Source organism: Nerophis ophidion, linkage group LG09 (assembly GCF_033978795.1).
Source record: "Nerophis ophidion isolate RoL-2023_Sa linkage group LG09, RoL_Noph_v1.0, whole genome shotgun sequence".
Lineage (NCBI taxonomy): Eukaryota > Metazoa > Chordata > Actinopteri > Syngnathiformes > Syngnathidae > Nerophis > Nerophis ophidion.
Genome location: NC_084619.1, coordinates 20,584,843 through 20,600,933, shown reverse-complemented (window position 1 = coordinate 20,600,933; position 16,091 = coordinate 20,584,843). Strand labels below are relative to the sequence as shown.

The following is a 16,091-nucleotide window of genomic DNA, read 5'->3' as shown; positions in this document are numbered from 1 at the left end:
ACCAACAGTTTTATATTCCTCCTTCCTATGTCTGGGTGTGTGCTAGTTCAATAGAATACTACCTCACCATTTAAGGAGATGTTTGTGTGTAAGTGTCTGAAACCCAAGGATGTAGGTTATGATTTAAATGTTGGCGTCAAGTTAAACATGGAGCCTCTTCTTGCGGATAGGGCTGTCACTTTGCAAACCATCGTCCAATGCACTGCCCTTTATCTTGCCAGGACTAATCTAGTCAACATGTGCTGTCAAAGTTAAGGGCAGTGTTTTATTGAGTGCTCACAACAAAATATCCCCTATTTACTAAAACCCGGTGGTTCACTTTCTCCAAGATGAATATAAACATTCACCATATGCAAAACATAATATGCGTTAATTAACAGACACCTTAGTTTCAACCACATTAAGTCAATATTAAATGTTTAGTGTATGTTTAATAAATATAAAAGTCTAATAATAAGGACCTGAGCGAAGGCTCCCCCCAGGGCTGCGTCCTGAGTCCGCTGCTGTTCACATTGATGACCCATGACTTCTGCGCCAGGTCCACTACTAACCTCATTGTGAAGTATGCGTACGACACAACAGTAGTGGGCCTCATCCGTGCCAACAACGACATGGCCTACAGGGAGGAGGTGAAACATCTGGTTGCCTGGTGCAGAACCAAGAACCTGGTCCTGAACATTGACAAGATCAAGGAGATCATCGTGGACTTCAGTAGGCACCAGTCCAGCCACGCTCCACTCTTCATCAACGGCGAAGCAGTGGAGATCGTAAGCTGCACCAAATCTTGGGGGTGCAGATAACTGATAATATGACCTGGTCCCTACACACTGAGTTGACCTCTTGTAAAAAATATTTCAGCAGCGCATGTAATTTTGTGTTGGATGAAAAGAGCACAGGCCCTTCCCCACATTCTCACCACATTCTACAGAGGACCTACTGACCAACTGCATCTTTGTCCGGACTGGAGCCTGCACTGCCTCAGACTGGAAGTATCCGCAGAGAGTGGTGAGGACGGCGTAAAAAATCATCAGGACTCCACTTCCCCCTATCCAGGTGATCGCAAAAAGCCGCTGCCTGACCAGGGCTTAGAAATTCTCCTCTCCTCTGACCCCCCAAAGGACTGTTTTCACTGCTAGAAAGAGGTTCCGCGGCCTCTGTAGCAGAACCTCCAGGTTGTGTAACAGCTTCTTCCCTCAGGCCATAAGACTCTTGAACGCATTATAATAATCCCCTCAATTCCCCCCCAAAAACGGATTAACTTGCTGGAATATAAAAAAAATATAACATACACCCATAAACGTGGATGCATATTCAAAAGTGCAATATATTTATCTATACAGTAATCTATTTATTTATATTTGCACCTTATTACTATTAATGGGGAGCTCCACAAACCACGTTAAACCCAGATTCCGATCTAACAAAGGTCTTAACTCATTCTCCTTCTATGCCACATCAATGTGGAATGCACTCCCAACAGGTGTAAATGAAAGTGCATCTCAACCCTCCTTTAAAACCGCACTAAAAGAACACCTCCAGGCAACTACAACCCTAGACTAACACCCTCCTCCATTCACATCCCATCTCCCTGGATAGTACATAATCAAATCTAAATAATCAAATGTATATGCTTGTTATTATGCTTTCTGATCTCTCTATGTCCATCACTTGCTGTACATATCCTACCAAGTCAGACCTACACTGTTACTATGTCCATTTCTCAGATGATACAATTGTTAATGACTGAAGTGCTGATATCAACCAAACCTACCCCCCCTCCACATCCCACCCCGTGATTGTAAATAATGTAAATAATTTAATGTATATACTCTGATGATTAACTTGTGTGATGACTGTTTAATGCGGATAGTATATATTTCAGGGGTGGCATAGCGTAGTGTGTAGAGCGGCCGTGCCAGAAACCTGAGGGTTGCAGGATCGCTCCCCGCCTATTGACATCCAAGTCGCTGCCGTTGTGTCCTTGGGCAGGACACTTCACCATTGCCCCTGGTGCCGCTCACACTGGTGAATGAATGATAGGTGGTGGTCGGAGGGGCCGTAGGCACAAACTGGCAGCCACGCTTCTGTCAGTCTACCCCAGGGCAGCTGTGGCTACAGATGTAGCTTACCACCACCAATGTGTGAATGAATGATGGGTTCCCACTTTTCTGTGAGCGCTTTGAGTATCTAATAATAGAAAAGCGCAATATAAATCTATTCCATTATTATTATTATTTCTAACATGAATTGATTAACGTGGACCCTGACTTAAACAAGTTGAAAAACTTATTCGGGTGTTACCATTTAGAGGTCAAATGTACGGAATATGTACTGTACTGTGCAATCTACTAATACAAGTTTTAATCAATCAATCAATCAATCAATCAATCAATCAAAACTCTTTTATCCTGCACTACAGCGAGCTAATGCAACACAATTTTGCTCTTATCTGTACTGTAAAGCAGTGGTCCCCAACCACAGGTTGGTACCAGGCCACAGAAGAATTTTTTTTTCATTTTTATTAAAAAAATATATATATATATATATATTTATTTATTTATTTTTTTACTTTATTAAATCAACATAAAAAACACAATATACACTTACAATTAGTACACTAACCACAAAAACCTCCCTTTTTCATGACAAAAACGTCCCTTTTTCATGACAAAGAAAAAAAAAAAAGGATCCCACCCCCTGGGCCGCGGGACAAATTATTAAGCGTTGACCGGTCCGTGGATACAAAAAGGTTGGGGACCACTGCTGTAAAGTTCACATTTGAATGACAATAAAATGAAGTCTACGTCTAAAATTGGACCACAAACGAAATCTTGTTCGGGATCAACTTTTCTAATTTCTATTTAAAAAATGGAAACCATTACTGTATTTCCTGTGACTTGAAGAAAGCAAAATAAAATTTTGAAAAGAGGTTTTAATTTGGAAATTACTTGTACTTCCGGTGGATTTTTTTTATTTTTTTATTTTTTAAACGACGGAGGAGGAGGAGGACTAGCTGGAGGCGAATGACGCAGGGGCGACGTGGAAGATAACATGTCATGAGGATGTTTATAAAAACTTTAGGAGACATGGAGGGAAGTTATCTGAAATGAAACCGTGTAGAAATAAAGTCGCCACATAGGTCGTCCTCATACCAGAAGTCGTCAAAATGGACGGAGGGTTGAGTATTACTTTGATATCTGTAGTAATGTTTGTCGGTTGTTTCCTGCTTGGAGTCGTCCCTCTTTTGTTTAGACTTTCACAGGTAAGTTGAGTACTTTACAAAACATACGGAGTTGTTTTGTAGTTGTAGTCTGTCTTAATGTGTGTTCCAAACACATGGATAGTAGGAGACTGATTAGAGTCTAGACTAGTTGTCTGACCAAAACAAATCAGCACGTGCCATGCCCTTACTTGGTCATTTTAGCGTTAGAAATGTTGGTTTTCAGTTTAGTTACATTGTAATATAAATGTGTGTTCCAGAAAAGCCTACATTTTGTCTCCATCCTGGGTGCAGGCTTTTTGTGTGGGACAGCCCTCGCCATCACCGTCCCTGAAGGAGTGGGCTTGTTACAAGAGGCATGGACACATGAGCAAGGTCATTTGCAAGTTATGTTATAATTTTATCACCTGCTATGTAGTTAAAGGCCTACTGAAATGAGATTTTCTTATTTAAACGGGGATAGCAGGTCCATTCTATGTGTCATACTTGATCATTTTACGATATTGCCATATTTTTGCTGAAAGGATTTAGTAGAGAACATCGATGATAAAGTTTGCAACTGTTGGTTGCTAATAAATATGTGTTGCCTGTACCGGAAGTAGCAGACGATGTGCGCGTGATGTCACGGGTTGTAGGGCTCTTCACATCCTCACATTGTTTATAATCATAGCCACCAGCCAGAGCAATTCGGACCGAGAAAGCGACGATTTCCCGATTAATTTGAGCGAGGATGAAAGATTCGTGGGTGAGGAAAGTTAGAGTGAAGCACTTAAAAAAGAAAAAAAGAAAAGGTGACGCCTCCAGGCGGCGGTAGTGGGAGTGATTCAGATGTTATTAGACACATTTACCAGGATAATTCTGGAAAATCCCTTATCTGCGCTTTGTGTTAACAGTGTTTTAGTGAGATTATAAAGTCATACCTGAAAGTCGGAGGGCTGCGGTGAACACCAGTGTCTGAGAGAAGCCAATGGAGGGGCCAAGATCACAGCTAGCTTTTTGACAGCTGCAGGAGGAGGTCGCATAATCCACTCAAGTCTCCGGTAAGAGACTTGAGTGGATTATGAGGGGTGAACAAGGGGATGGGTCGAATGCAGAGGACGAGTTTCAAGCACAAGTGACAATCATTGGTACTTTAACTTAACTAAATAAAATAAAATTACTTTTTTATTTACTTTCCCTAAATATCTAAAAGTATTCATATTCTCTTTATGTCGTATTATGCTCCTTCTAGCGCTGTTGTTTTTAAGTTATAAAGTTTTTATCCAATCAGAATTCAGCTAGCTTTTGTTGCCATGCTGTACCAAATCTGCCTAGAGCCTATAGAATCAATAATGCGCTGTAAGTGAACGGACACAAACATTTGACAGACAGTTGTGATAGCCAATCAGATCACAAGTTTTTGTCAGTAAGGCCTTCTAGCTGGCCTATAGTAGATATATAGTGATGTTATGAGCGAGGTGACATAAGATCTCCATTACCCAGCATGCCACAGTAGTGAAGAGCACACGCAGTAGCCCCGTTTAGGTTGTTGAATGTAGACATGCACTGGGATGTTTTTGATGAGCACGCTGTGAAGTAAACTTTAAGAACTCAGCCTGGGATGTTTTTGATGAGCACGCTGTGAAGTAAACTTTAAGAACTCAGCCAACATGCCTCATCTGCATCTTTTATGATTAGACAAGACAACACCTATATTTGCAAAGCCATTTTCAAGAAGGATATTTAAAGAGAAATTACATCTTGTGAGACAATGTCGGCCAACCCCGGAAGCTAGCTCAGATGTTGATGAAATGTGAGTTCATATATTTTATTTATTTATTTTTTTCACGTTTGATATGTTTTTTGCTATTTTAATTTTGACAGTACCACATAAGATATGTTTTAAATTGCTGATGCGGGTTTATTGATTTTTAAACGAGCCAGAAAATAACCCGTTTTGTACAATGCCCAGTTGTACTAAATGTGTTCCGGCATAGTATTTCTCCACCAATGGTCATGTGGTGACATCAATTATGGTATTTTGAGAAGTAATCACTTTAGGCTTCGGTGGGAAACGCACGGTCCGCCACTGATAAATACAGACTATTTAACTTGTCCTTTTTTTTCAGCTTCTTGCTCTCCTGCGAATACGACCTCAGCAGGAGCATCCCCCGCGCCTCAGTTGTACATCGGGGTATCGTTAACGTTTGGCTTCACCTTCATGTTTGTGGTGGATCAATTAGGAAGTTACTTTTCCATGTGTGGCAAGTTGGCGTCTTACATTTTGCAGCACAGTCCTTTTTATTAGCTTTGTCCATGATATTATTTGTCATTTCAGGACAAACAACGCTAAACAGTGACGCCATCACAGCCACATTAGGACTGGTAATTCATGCAGCAGGTACTATAATATTTAATACTTTCTGTTAGCGTGTTTGCTGTAAGTGTACAACTCATTGTGATGGATTCAGTACACAAACATAAAAGGAGACTTCATGTGACTCACCATGTGCGCTTTAATCATTTCTTTCTAAAGCTAGCCTTAGGAGTTCAGTTCCATTCATGTGCTTTAAAAAAAAATATATTGATTGGTAAGGGGTAAATACCATCATATATCACAAACATTACAAGTATTAGTGTTGTTTGTTTGTATGTTAGGGGACAGGTTCTCTGTTTATGCAATCTTTGCAGGTGACAATAGGAAAGTCTACTCTATTGCTTTTCAGTGCCCGAAAATGGAACAAAAGAGAGGGCGGTCTGGAGTTTCCCAACATGTAATGAATCGTAGCGCGGAGCCATAGCATTTTGAAAGCCACCACACCTTAATAATCTGGGTCTTTTACAATCTCTGTTTCCATATGAGTTGGGAAATTGTGTTAGATGTAAATATAAACGGAATACATTGAAATGCAAATCATTTTCAACCCATATTCAGTTGAATATGCTAAAAAGACAACATATTTGATGTTCAAACTGATAAACATTTTTTTTTGTACAAATAATCATTAACTTTAGAATTTGATGCCATCAACACGTGACAAAGAAGTTGGGAAAGGTGGCAATAAATACTGATAAAGTTGAGGAATGTTCATCAAACACATCTCACAGGTGTGCAGGCTAATTGGGAACAGTTGGGTGCTATGATTGGGTATAAAAGCAGCTTCCATGAAATGCTAAGTAATTCAAAAACAAGGATGGGGTAGGGGTCACCAATTAGTAAGCAAATTGTCGAACAACATTTCCCAACAAGTTATTGCAAGGAATTTAGGGATTTTACCATCTACGGTCCGTAAAATCATCAAAAAGTTCAAAGAATCTGGAGAAATCACTGCACGTAAGCGATGATATTACAGACTTTTGATCCCTCAGGCAATACTGCATCAAAAAACGATATCAGTGTGTAAAGGATATCATCACATGGGCTCAGGAACACTTCATAAAACCACTGTCAGTAACTACAGCTGGTCGCTACATCTGTAAGTGCAAGTTAAAACTACTATGCAAAGCCAAACCCATTTATCAACAATATCCTGAAACGCCGCCGGCATGGCTGGGCCCGAGCTCACCTAAGATGGACTGATGCAAAGCGGAAAGGTGTTCTGTGGTCTGACGAGTCCACATTTCAAATTATATTTGGAAACAGAGGTGTCCTCCACAACAAAGAGGAAAATAACCATTCGGACTGTTATAGGCGCATAGTGCAAAAGCCAGCATCAGTGTTGGTATGGGGGTGTATTAGTGCCCAAGGCATGGGTAACTTACACATCTGTGAAGGCACCATTAATGCTGAAAGGTCCATACAGATTTTGGAGCAACATATGTTGTCATCCAAGCAACGTTCTCATGGACGCCCGTGCTTATTTCAGCAAGACCAGTGTTACAACAGTGTGGCTTTGTAAAAAAAAGAGTGCGGGAACTTTCCGGGCCCGCCTGCAGTCCAGACCTGTCTCCCATCGAAAATGTGTGGCGCATTATGAAGCGTAAAATACGACAGCGGAGACCCCGGACTGTTGAATGACTGAAGTTCTACATAAAACAAAAATGGGAAAGAATTCCACTTTCAAAGCTTCAACAATTAGTTTCCTCAGTTCCCAAACGTTTATTGAGTGTTGTTTAAAAAAAAAAAGGTGATGTAACACAGTGGTGAACATGTCCTTTCCCAACTACTTTGGCACGTGTTGCAGCCATGAAATTTTAAGGTAATTATTATTTGCCCAAAAAAATAAAGATTATGAGTTTGAACATCAAATATCTTGTCTTTGTAGTGCATTCAATTGCATATGGGTTAAAAAATGATTTGCAAATAATTTATATTTACATCTAACACAATTTCCCAACCCATATGGAAACGGGGTTTGTACATAAACGCAAATTAAAGTAATACATTGTGTGAATTGATATTTACAGCTGATTATTTACACACTTTTGACTTGTGATGCCCTGAAAATTTGGCCTGAGGCTTACTTCCCTTACCCACCTTGTTCTGACAAGCCAGAAGCATGTTTACGTTGGAGACCTGCTGGAGATATGGGTATACGCCAGTGGGGATTGTTGTAAGACTGGAAGACAGCTTCCCCTAAAATATTCCCCAAAAGAAGTGGGCGTAGCCTTGGCTGGCCTGGACGCACGGATTTGCATGACGATTAGATGACCTGTTTGAGTCTGAATCCCTTTTGGATTGACAGCAAAATGAGCGAATCAGCGATCTTAAAATACAAAACACCATAATAGCCTTTTTAAATTTTCATTCCTGTTGAAATGGAGAATTGTTCTGTCTTTTAAATGACGTTTTCCTTGTAAACATTTAACGTCTTTATATCTTTAATCTGTATTTAGGGACTGTACTCGTGTTTAGAGAGTAGCTGAATGTTAGCTGCTCCTTCTTCAAAGACCAGTATCCGCCACTGGTATACGGCCTGTCTTACATTGTACAATAATAACAATTATAAATATACAGCAAAAATGATCTAAGAACAAATATGTTAAGACTCAGGTTTGTTTTTCAATGTATGTACATTTTTGAGCATTTTTTAAAGTAAATATATGCATCATTGACTGTTTATCAAATTATATGATGATGTCATATTTGCCACGCTCCCACCGCCACAAGTATATTGGCAAGTCGGGGAAAAACCTGCGGTCTTACTAACTGTTGGAACGTAATAGAGCGACGGTATCACACTAATAGGCTGCTTGTATCAGACTCGGAATTAACTTTTTTAGACAAATATGTTTTAACACACAATGAATTTAACTTGGTAGACTGTGCCCTTTGTTCAATGCAAGAAACAAAGCAAAACGCAACAACTACAGTATGAGAGAGCACAATCAGTAAATGTATATGAATATTAATAAAAATTATGACACAATTGCCTACGTATTCGATTATATTTTTACGTACAAATAAATGGATAACTTGTGTTAACAGTACTCTCATGAAATGATAAGTATTATAATAAGTTATTCTTCGATGAGGTGGCGATTTGTCCAGGGTGTACCCCGCCTACTGCCGAATGCAGCTGAAATAGGCTCCAGCACCCCCCGCAACCTTAAAAGGGACAAGCGGTAGAAAATGGATGGACCACAAGTTATTCTCTCTAAACTTAATCTACTTGTTAATTTCCTGTTAATAGTTGCTCACTTTGTGCTGTAACATGGTTCCATCTACACTTCCTTTAAGCACTTACTTCTTGGTGTTTAAAGATAGCTTAGCGGTTAGTTTTCCATTAGCATGCCTGCACCTGGCTTGCTCTTTATGTATCACATGTTTAGCCTCATCCTCCACTGATAATGTACTTGACAATGACACTAGAACAATTAAAAATGTATTGTATTTGCCACAATGTAAGTGATTATTATTGTTATTTTAGAGGTGCGGCGCCACACTTTATGGAGACATTAATAAATGCTAGTGCTTTGGCAGCCAGGGGACTTCAAATAACTAATGTCATCCAGAAATGATTGGTTTGTGATTAGAATTTAAAGGCATCAATCAGCAATGGGGATCAAGTACTTTTTCATAAAATCAGCTCTTGCAGATAAATCAGCACATCCCTAGTAAGTTACTCTGTTATGTAAATCCACACTTGGTGGTTGAGCAGGCATTGGAGAGACCCGTGTATAAAAGAATTATAAAGTCAGTATTTCATAATATTACCCTATTTGTCATCCTGAAATGCACCGTGCTTGATATTCTACTGGATATTTTGTTGTGAATTTTTATTAGAAGTTTTGATCAGCTGTCTGAACCTGCGTTCCTTCAGCCTCTTTGTTGTGGGTCGCTTCGGCGGGGATTTTTTTTAACGTTACAGTGGGCGAAATGTGTATTTTTGGAATGGGATCTATAATTTATGACTTACTCTAAGCTCATGAATGTGTCTTGGATGGTAATTCTACTAGGACTGATTCTTCTTCCTGTAAAAAAAAAAAAAAAAACTTTAAAAATGTATAAACTGTGTTTTGCAGCTCCTGACTACTGGTAATTTTTTTGTGTTGTTAAGCACACAAACATATCAAGAGATGTGTAAACTAACTGATTTGTTGCCTTGGGGGAGGTAAGGGCTCTCTGGGTGCTCCAAATGTGACGTGTTTGTGTATTGCAGCCGATGGATTCGCTCTGGGGGCAGTGGTGGCCACCGGCAAGGGGACTGTGCAAGTCATTGTGTTTTTTGCTGTGATACTACACAAGGTGAGAATTTTTGGAGTATTATGCTGAATTCCCACTCATGGGAAGTGAGTTATAGCCATAGATGACTGAATACATGACACTTCCTCTTTTTCATGGCACAATTGTTGAAAAAATTATAACAAGCAGATTACAACAAAACCGCAAAAACTAATAATGATTCTGCCTTTATCTTAAAGGTGTCATATTAGCATTTTTCCACAACACTTCCTTGTGGTCAACATAACATGTAATGGTTTTTGCATAGATTGTTTTACAGACCATCTTTATGCCGCTTTCTGACCGCCTCTTCAGGTTGAGCCGGTTTGTTGGCGTCCTTATTTAAGTGCCTCCACTTTGACGGTCTTCTTACCGTCAGCCATGTTGTAGTTTTTAGCGCTTCCATATCGAGTCTACTGACAGCCTCTAGTTCTAACTCATATCTAACTTGTATCAGAAATGGCAACAGCGAAGGATACATGTGTATGTACAAGCCAGCCTGCCCTACAACAAAAAGATGGATTAAAAATAAGGAATTTATTAGGGGTGTGGGGAAAAAATCGATTAGAATACGAATCGCGATTCTCACAATGTGCGATTCAGAATCGATTATTTAAAAAAAAATCAATTTATTTTTTTCTTAATCAATCCAACAAATCAATACACAGCAATACCATAGCAATGCAATCCAATTCCAAAACCAAACCTGACCCAGCAACACTCAGAACTGCAATAAACAGAGCAATTGAGAGGAGACACAAACACGACACAGAAAAAAACAAAAGTAGTGAAACAAAAATGCATATTATCAACAACAGTATCAATATTAGTTATAATTTCAGCATAGCAGTGATTAAAAATCCCTCATTGACAATATCATTAGACATTTCTTAAAATTTTTAAAAATAGAACAATAGTATCACAGTGGCTTACACTTGCATCGCATCTCTTAAGCTTGACAACACACTGTTTCCAATGTTTTCACAAAGATAAAATAAGTCATATTTGTGGTTCGTTTAATAGTTAAAACAAATTTACATTATTGCAATCAGTTGATAATACATTTTCCTTTACAAGTATAAAAGCTTTTTTAGAAAAAATCTACTACTCTGCTAGCATGTCAGCAGACTGGGGTAGATCCTGCTGAAATCCTATGTATTGAATGAATACAGAATCGTTTTGAATCGGAAAAATATCGCTTTTGAATCGGAAAAATCGATATATACCGGTAATCGAATTGTGACCCCAAGAATCGATATTGAATCCAATCGTGGGACACCCAAAGATTCGCAGCCTTAGAATTTACAGACTATGGCGTCGGACTTCAATGGACTCACACAAAGCTCTTCAGTTAAAACTTGACCTTAAATGTAGATAACCGATGACGTCGCCAGTGGGGAAAACACCTTACAAACGGGGAAAATTCCAAACCGCTCGTTTGAGGAAGTATGAAGGAAGGCTAGATTGTTTTATAAATATCGCCGCCATGCCTCCATGGTTTGATTTCAAATTTTCGGGACTTATGCAGATCCCAAATACGCAAAAACAGGTACCATCAGTGGATAAATGTTGGTTTTGCATCTTAGGTCCCCTTTAAAATTAGCATCATAACTTCTCTTGATATTAATTTATCCAACTTCTAAGAATTTTTTTTCAAGCAAGTCTTACTTAGGTCACTGGTGTGGTTGAATGACAGGAAGCTTATCAGACTGGCTTAATCATTTGGCGCCACCTTGTTGGTGTGCATGTATACATTTTCAGTTTACGAATATAAGATTAACATTTTTTCATACAAAAATATTGTATCTAGGGTTACGTGATGTAAACAAAAAAATTATATCAATTTTGTCAGATGATAGCGCTTTAATACTACTCATATAGTGATAATGCATGTTCATACATTTTAGCCATGGACTGCAATTTTGATGGCGAAAAGCGAACAAAGGTGTCCTCAAGGCACTGTAATGTCCTCGCTAGTGGCTAATGTCCCTCCACTGTGCAGCTTCTATATCAGGGGTCACCAACCTTTTTGAAACCAAGAGCTACTTCTTGGGTTCTGATTAAGGCGAAGGGCTACCAGTTTGATACACACTTAAATAAATTGCCAGAAATAGCCAATTTGCTCAATATACCTTTAATAAATAAATCTATATATATAAAAAAATGGTTATTTTGTCTGTCATTCTGTCGTACATTTTTTTTCCTTTTACGGAAAGTTTTTTGTAGAGAATAAATAATGAAAAAAACACTTAATTGAACGGTTTAAAAGAGGAGAAAACACCAAAAAAAAAAAGAAAATTAAATTTTGAAACATAGTTTATCTTCAATTTAGACTCTTTAAAATTCAAAATTCAACCAAAAAAAATTAATAGAAAAACTGATTAAAATTAATTTTAGAATGTTGATGACATGTTTTAAATAGGTTAAATTGCAATCTGCATGTTGTTAGAATATATAACAAATTGGACGAAGCTATAATTCTAACAAAGACAAATCATTATTTCTTCTCGATTTTCCAGAACAAAAATGTTAAAATAAATTCAAGACTTTGAAATAAGAATTAAATTTGATTCTATAGATTTCTAGATTTGCCAGAATAATTTTTTTGAATTTTAATCATAATAAGTTTGAAGAAAATATTTCACAAATATTCTTCGTCGAAAAAACAGAAGCTAAAATGAAGAATTAAATTAAAATGTATTTTTTATTCTTTACAATAAAAAAAAAATACTTGAACATTGGTTTAAATTGTCAGGAAAGAAGAGGAAGGAATTTAAAAAGTAAAAAGGTATATGTGTTTAAAAATCCTAAAATCATTTTTAAGGTTGTATTTTTTCTCTAAAATTGTCTTTCTGAAAGTTATAAGAACTAAAGTAAAAAAAATAAATGCCATCCATCCATTTCCTACCGCTTATTCCCTTTCGGGGTCGCGGGGGGATTCATTTAGCGAAGACCAAGTCTTTAAAATATTTTCTTGGATTTTCAAATTATATTTGAGTTTTGTCCCTCTTAGAATTAAAAATTTCGAGCAAAGCGAGACCAGCTTGCTAGTAAATAAATGCAATTTAAAAAATAGAGGCACCTCATTGGTAAGTGCTGCTATTTGAGCTATTTTTAGGACAGGCCAGCGGGCTACTCATCTGGTCCTTACGGGCTACCTGATTCCCGTGGGCACCGCGTTAGTGACCCCTGTTCTATATCATTAATGCTTGCCTCCATAGAAGCAACTAAACTTTATTTCTTAGACGAATAGCTACACCTACTTCACTACACTCCATAGGAGGATTATAAAAAAGCATCGCTTAACAGTTAGAGCGTATTGATACAAATATTGACAGTAATGATACAAAGTGTAGTATCAGGATAAGGTCGATACTACAGTGATTAGATCAATATTTTTTACCATTACAAAATAGTTTTTGTTGTTGTTTACAAACCCCAGAAATATAAGCAATTAGTCTTTTTATCTTTTTTTTTAATGTCATGACCGTTACGCCAGGTCATACCTTGTTTTGGTTTCGTGGGATTTCTTCATGTGTTGGCTGTTTTGATCCTGTTCAGCACTCGTATTTTGCTTCCACTTTTCTTATTCTGCGTGTGTTGCCTTTCATTGACTTTATTTCCCTGCCTGAGCACTGTTTCCCTCACCTGCTCTTTATTAGCCATCAGTGGACTCACCTGTCCCTGATGGCTAATCAAGAGGGTTTATAAGCCAGCTTCAGCTGCCTCTTGCTGCTGGAACATTGTTTCACTTTTTTTTTTTTTTGTTGGTATGCTCTAATTGCTCAGTATTTGGTGTAGCTCGCTTTGCTTTACATGCACAGCTTCCCTGTGCTTTCTGTGCACTTTCCTGCTGCACTCTATTGTTGTATTTTTTAACATTGAATACTTTTTTTGCCTGCACGTCATCTCCTGTCTCTCCATCTTGGGGGCAACAACTTCCGCAACAGTTTCAAACCGTAACAGTTAATTTATTTTGCACGTTACTATAGATGATGTATGTAAAAAAACTAAAAATGTAATAACTTAAATAATAATTGATATTGTTACAACACCATCATGTGTTTTTGTTGCATTAGAGTTGTGATCAAAATCTGAAAATTATATGTATGAACATTAGTATACTCAATACTGACTGTCCCTGTGACTAATTGGTATTGGATCTATAACCACATTTGTAGTATCATCCAAAACTAACGTGAAGTATTCAAACTTCAGAATAAGTGAATATTACATTTTAATATAAGTGTACTCTAGATACAATCATGTTGCCACAGAAAGTAACCAGCTATTAACAGTAAATTAGCAAGTAAATTAATGATAGTTTTGAGAAAATCTTAGAACTGTAAAAGACGCAGTATTTTATTGTATACGCCATCAGTTAAATTAGAAGCCTTCGTAATCTGTTTTGAAATGGTTATATTATTTTTTTATCAAATAATATATCATGGTATGTGTCGTTTTCGCAAGAGGATGCAATATTTACTGTGATGTAGGCTTTAGGCCATATTGCCCATCCCTGTTGAGTAAATATCCTGATCATAACCTGGTTTAGGTCAATTGTAGTTGTAATAAACACAGTTTTTATTCTTTGAATGTATATTTTTATGAACTGCCATTGTTGTACATTTTTATTAAAGTATTTTTAGTAGGAACTCTTCCTTGTCCGAGATTGGCCAATTCATGCCTCCCAGTATTGTGGAATGCAGCAGAACACAAATATCCATGGAAGCAAAACCTAAAAGTATGTCTTCCTTATTTCCAAGGCCCCTGCAGCTTTTGGGTTAGTTGCCTTCCTGATGCACGCAGGCCTGGAAAATAAATCCATCCAAGGACATTTGTTGGCCTTTTCAGCTGCAGCACCAGTAGTTGCCATGGCCACATACTTCACATTGCATGCGGTAAGAAAGAACAAAGCAGTCGTCCTCTGTCAGGATAGACTGCTGCATTGATTGCAAATGTCTTTGTATCTACAGTCTTACACTTCCTCTCAAAACCAGCTCAGTGCAACTGGGGTGGGAATGCTTTTCTCTGCTGGGACGTTCCTATTTGTGGCCACTGTGCACGTTCTGCCTGAGATCATTAGCAGGAGCAGTAGTCATGGTTGGGCAGGCCAACACTCAAGTCATCTCCAACAGCAGCAGCGCCACCTAGGGCTTCAGGAGAGCTTCACTCTTGTTCTCGGTATGGGCCTTCCTGTGATGCTTGCTCTGGGGCTTCACGACGACTGACAAGGACTTACTCTACGTTTGCATCCTGAGACATGCAGTCGCCGTGCCAAAGAAATAAAATATGGAGGACTATATCAACAGGTAATACATCACAGCATATCAGTAACCTCTGGCAAATGTACTAAGCAGCACATGAGAACCTGTTAGGGTGCTTACTACTGCACGGTACCAGCTTCGTTATTCTAATGCAGGAAATAGCAAACAAAACATGAATCATTGAATGCGTCAGCTAGAACAAGACATGCTAACAAACAGCAATGAAGGAGAATGGGTGTCATATGTTTACTTCTGTGCATGTGAATATTAGTCCAAAGGAGACTAAGGGCCACAAGAAAAGAAGCCGCTGCAGCCAGTGGGCACTCTGGAATATAATGCCGGTACAGCAACAGGGTAAGCTAACATTACAATTCCCTTTGTGTCAGTTTTTTTTGCAATATTACAATGATGCGTTGAAGACAAATCTGTTCGACCAATCAGTGACCAGTAGTGGTATTTCATCAGACTTATGGACTCTGCATTGCAGCCATGCTAACTAGGTAATGACAATTGTAAGTGTATAATGTGAGTCGAGCTGCTTCGAATCAATAGCAGGCAAAGGTTATCAAACCACTTGTTCCAGCAGTTTTGCAGAGTAGGGATTGTATTGTTCAATTTGTATGAATAAATTCATATTTTTCAGATTTAATTACCTTGCCATTCTCCCTTGTATGTGTTCCTACCAACTCTGCATGTCCTTTTTTATCTGTAAGGGAAAATGGTGTTAGTCTCCATAGGTCCTCACACTGGTTCGCTGAACTGTGACTAATGAATGTCTGTTTGTAAGAGAAAGTAGTGATGAATTATGCACATCAGACAGTTTGCCTACTGTAGAGAACTGTATTCATGTACTATGTAGCATATGGTTGGGACCCTGCCAATTATTTTGATATAAAAACACCACTGTAACTGCATAGAGCTGATGACATGACATCATTGCTTCTTTGTCTTTAGTGTTTGC

The 16,091-nt window shown here is 38.3% G+C and overlaps 1 protein-coding gene across 1 annotated transcript; it reads left to right on the top strand.

The window, feature by feature from the left end:
- Positions 1–2,980: 2,980 nt before the first annotated feature.
- LOC133559117 (zinc transporter ZIP9) lies at positions 2,981–15,779 on the top strand. Its single transcript, XM_061910535.1, has 7 exons — positions 2,981–3,262; positions 3,481–3,595; positions 5,329–5,463; positions 5,538–5,600; positions 9,802–9,887; positions 14,630–14,764; positions 14,840–15,779. Exons 1-7 carry the CDS (start codon positions 3,167–3,169, stop codon positions 15,092–15,094), a joined length of 885 nt encoding a protein of 294 aa, XP_061766519.1. The 5' UTR covers positions 2,981–3,166; the 3' UTR covers positions 15,095–15,779.
- Positions 15,780–16,091: the final 312 nt, after the last annotated feature.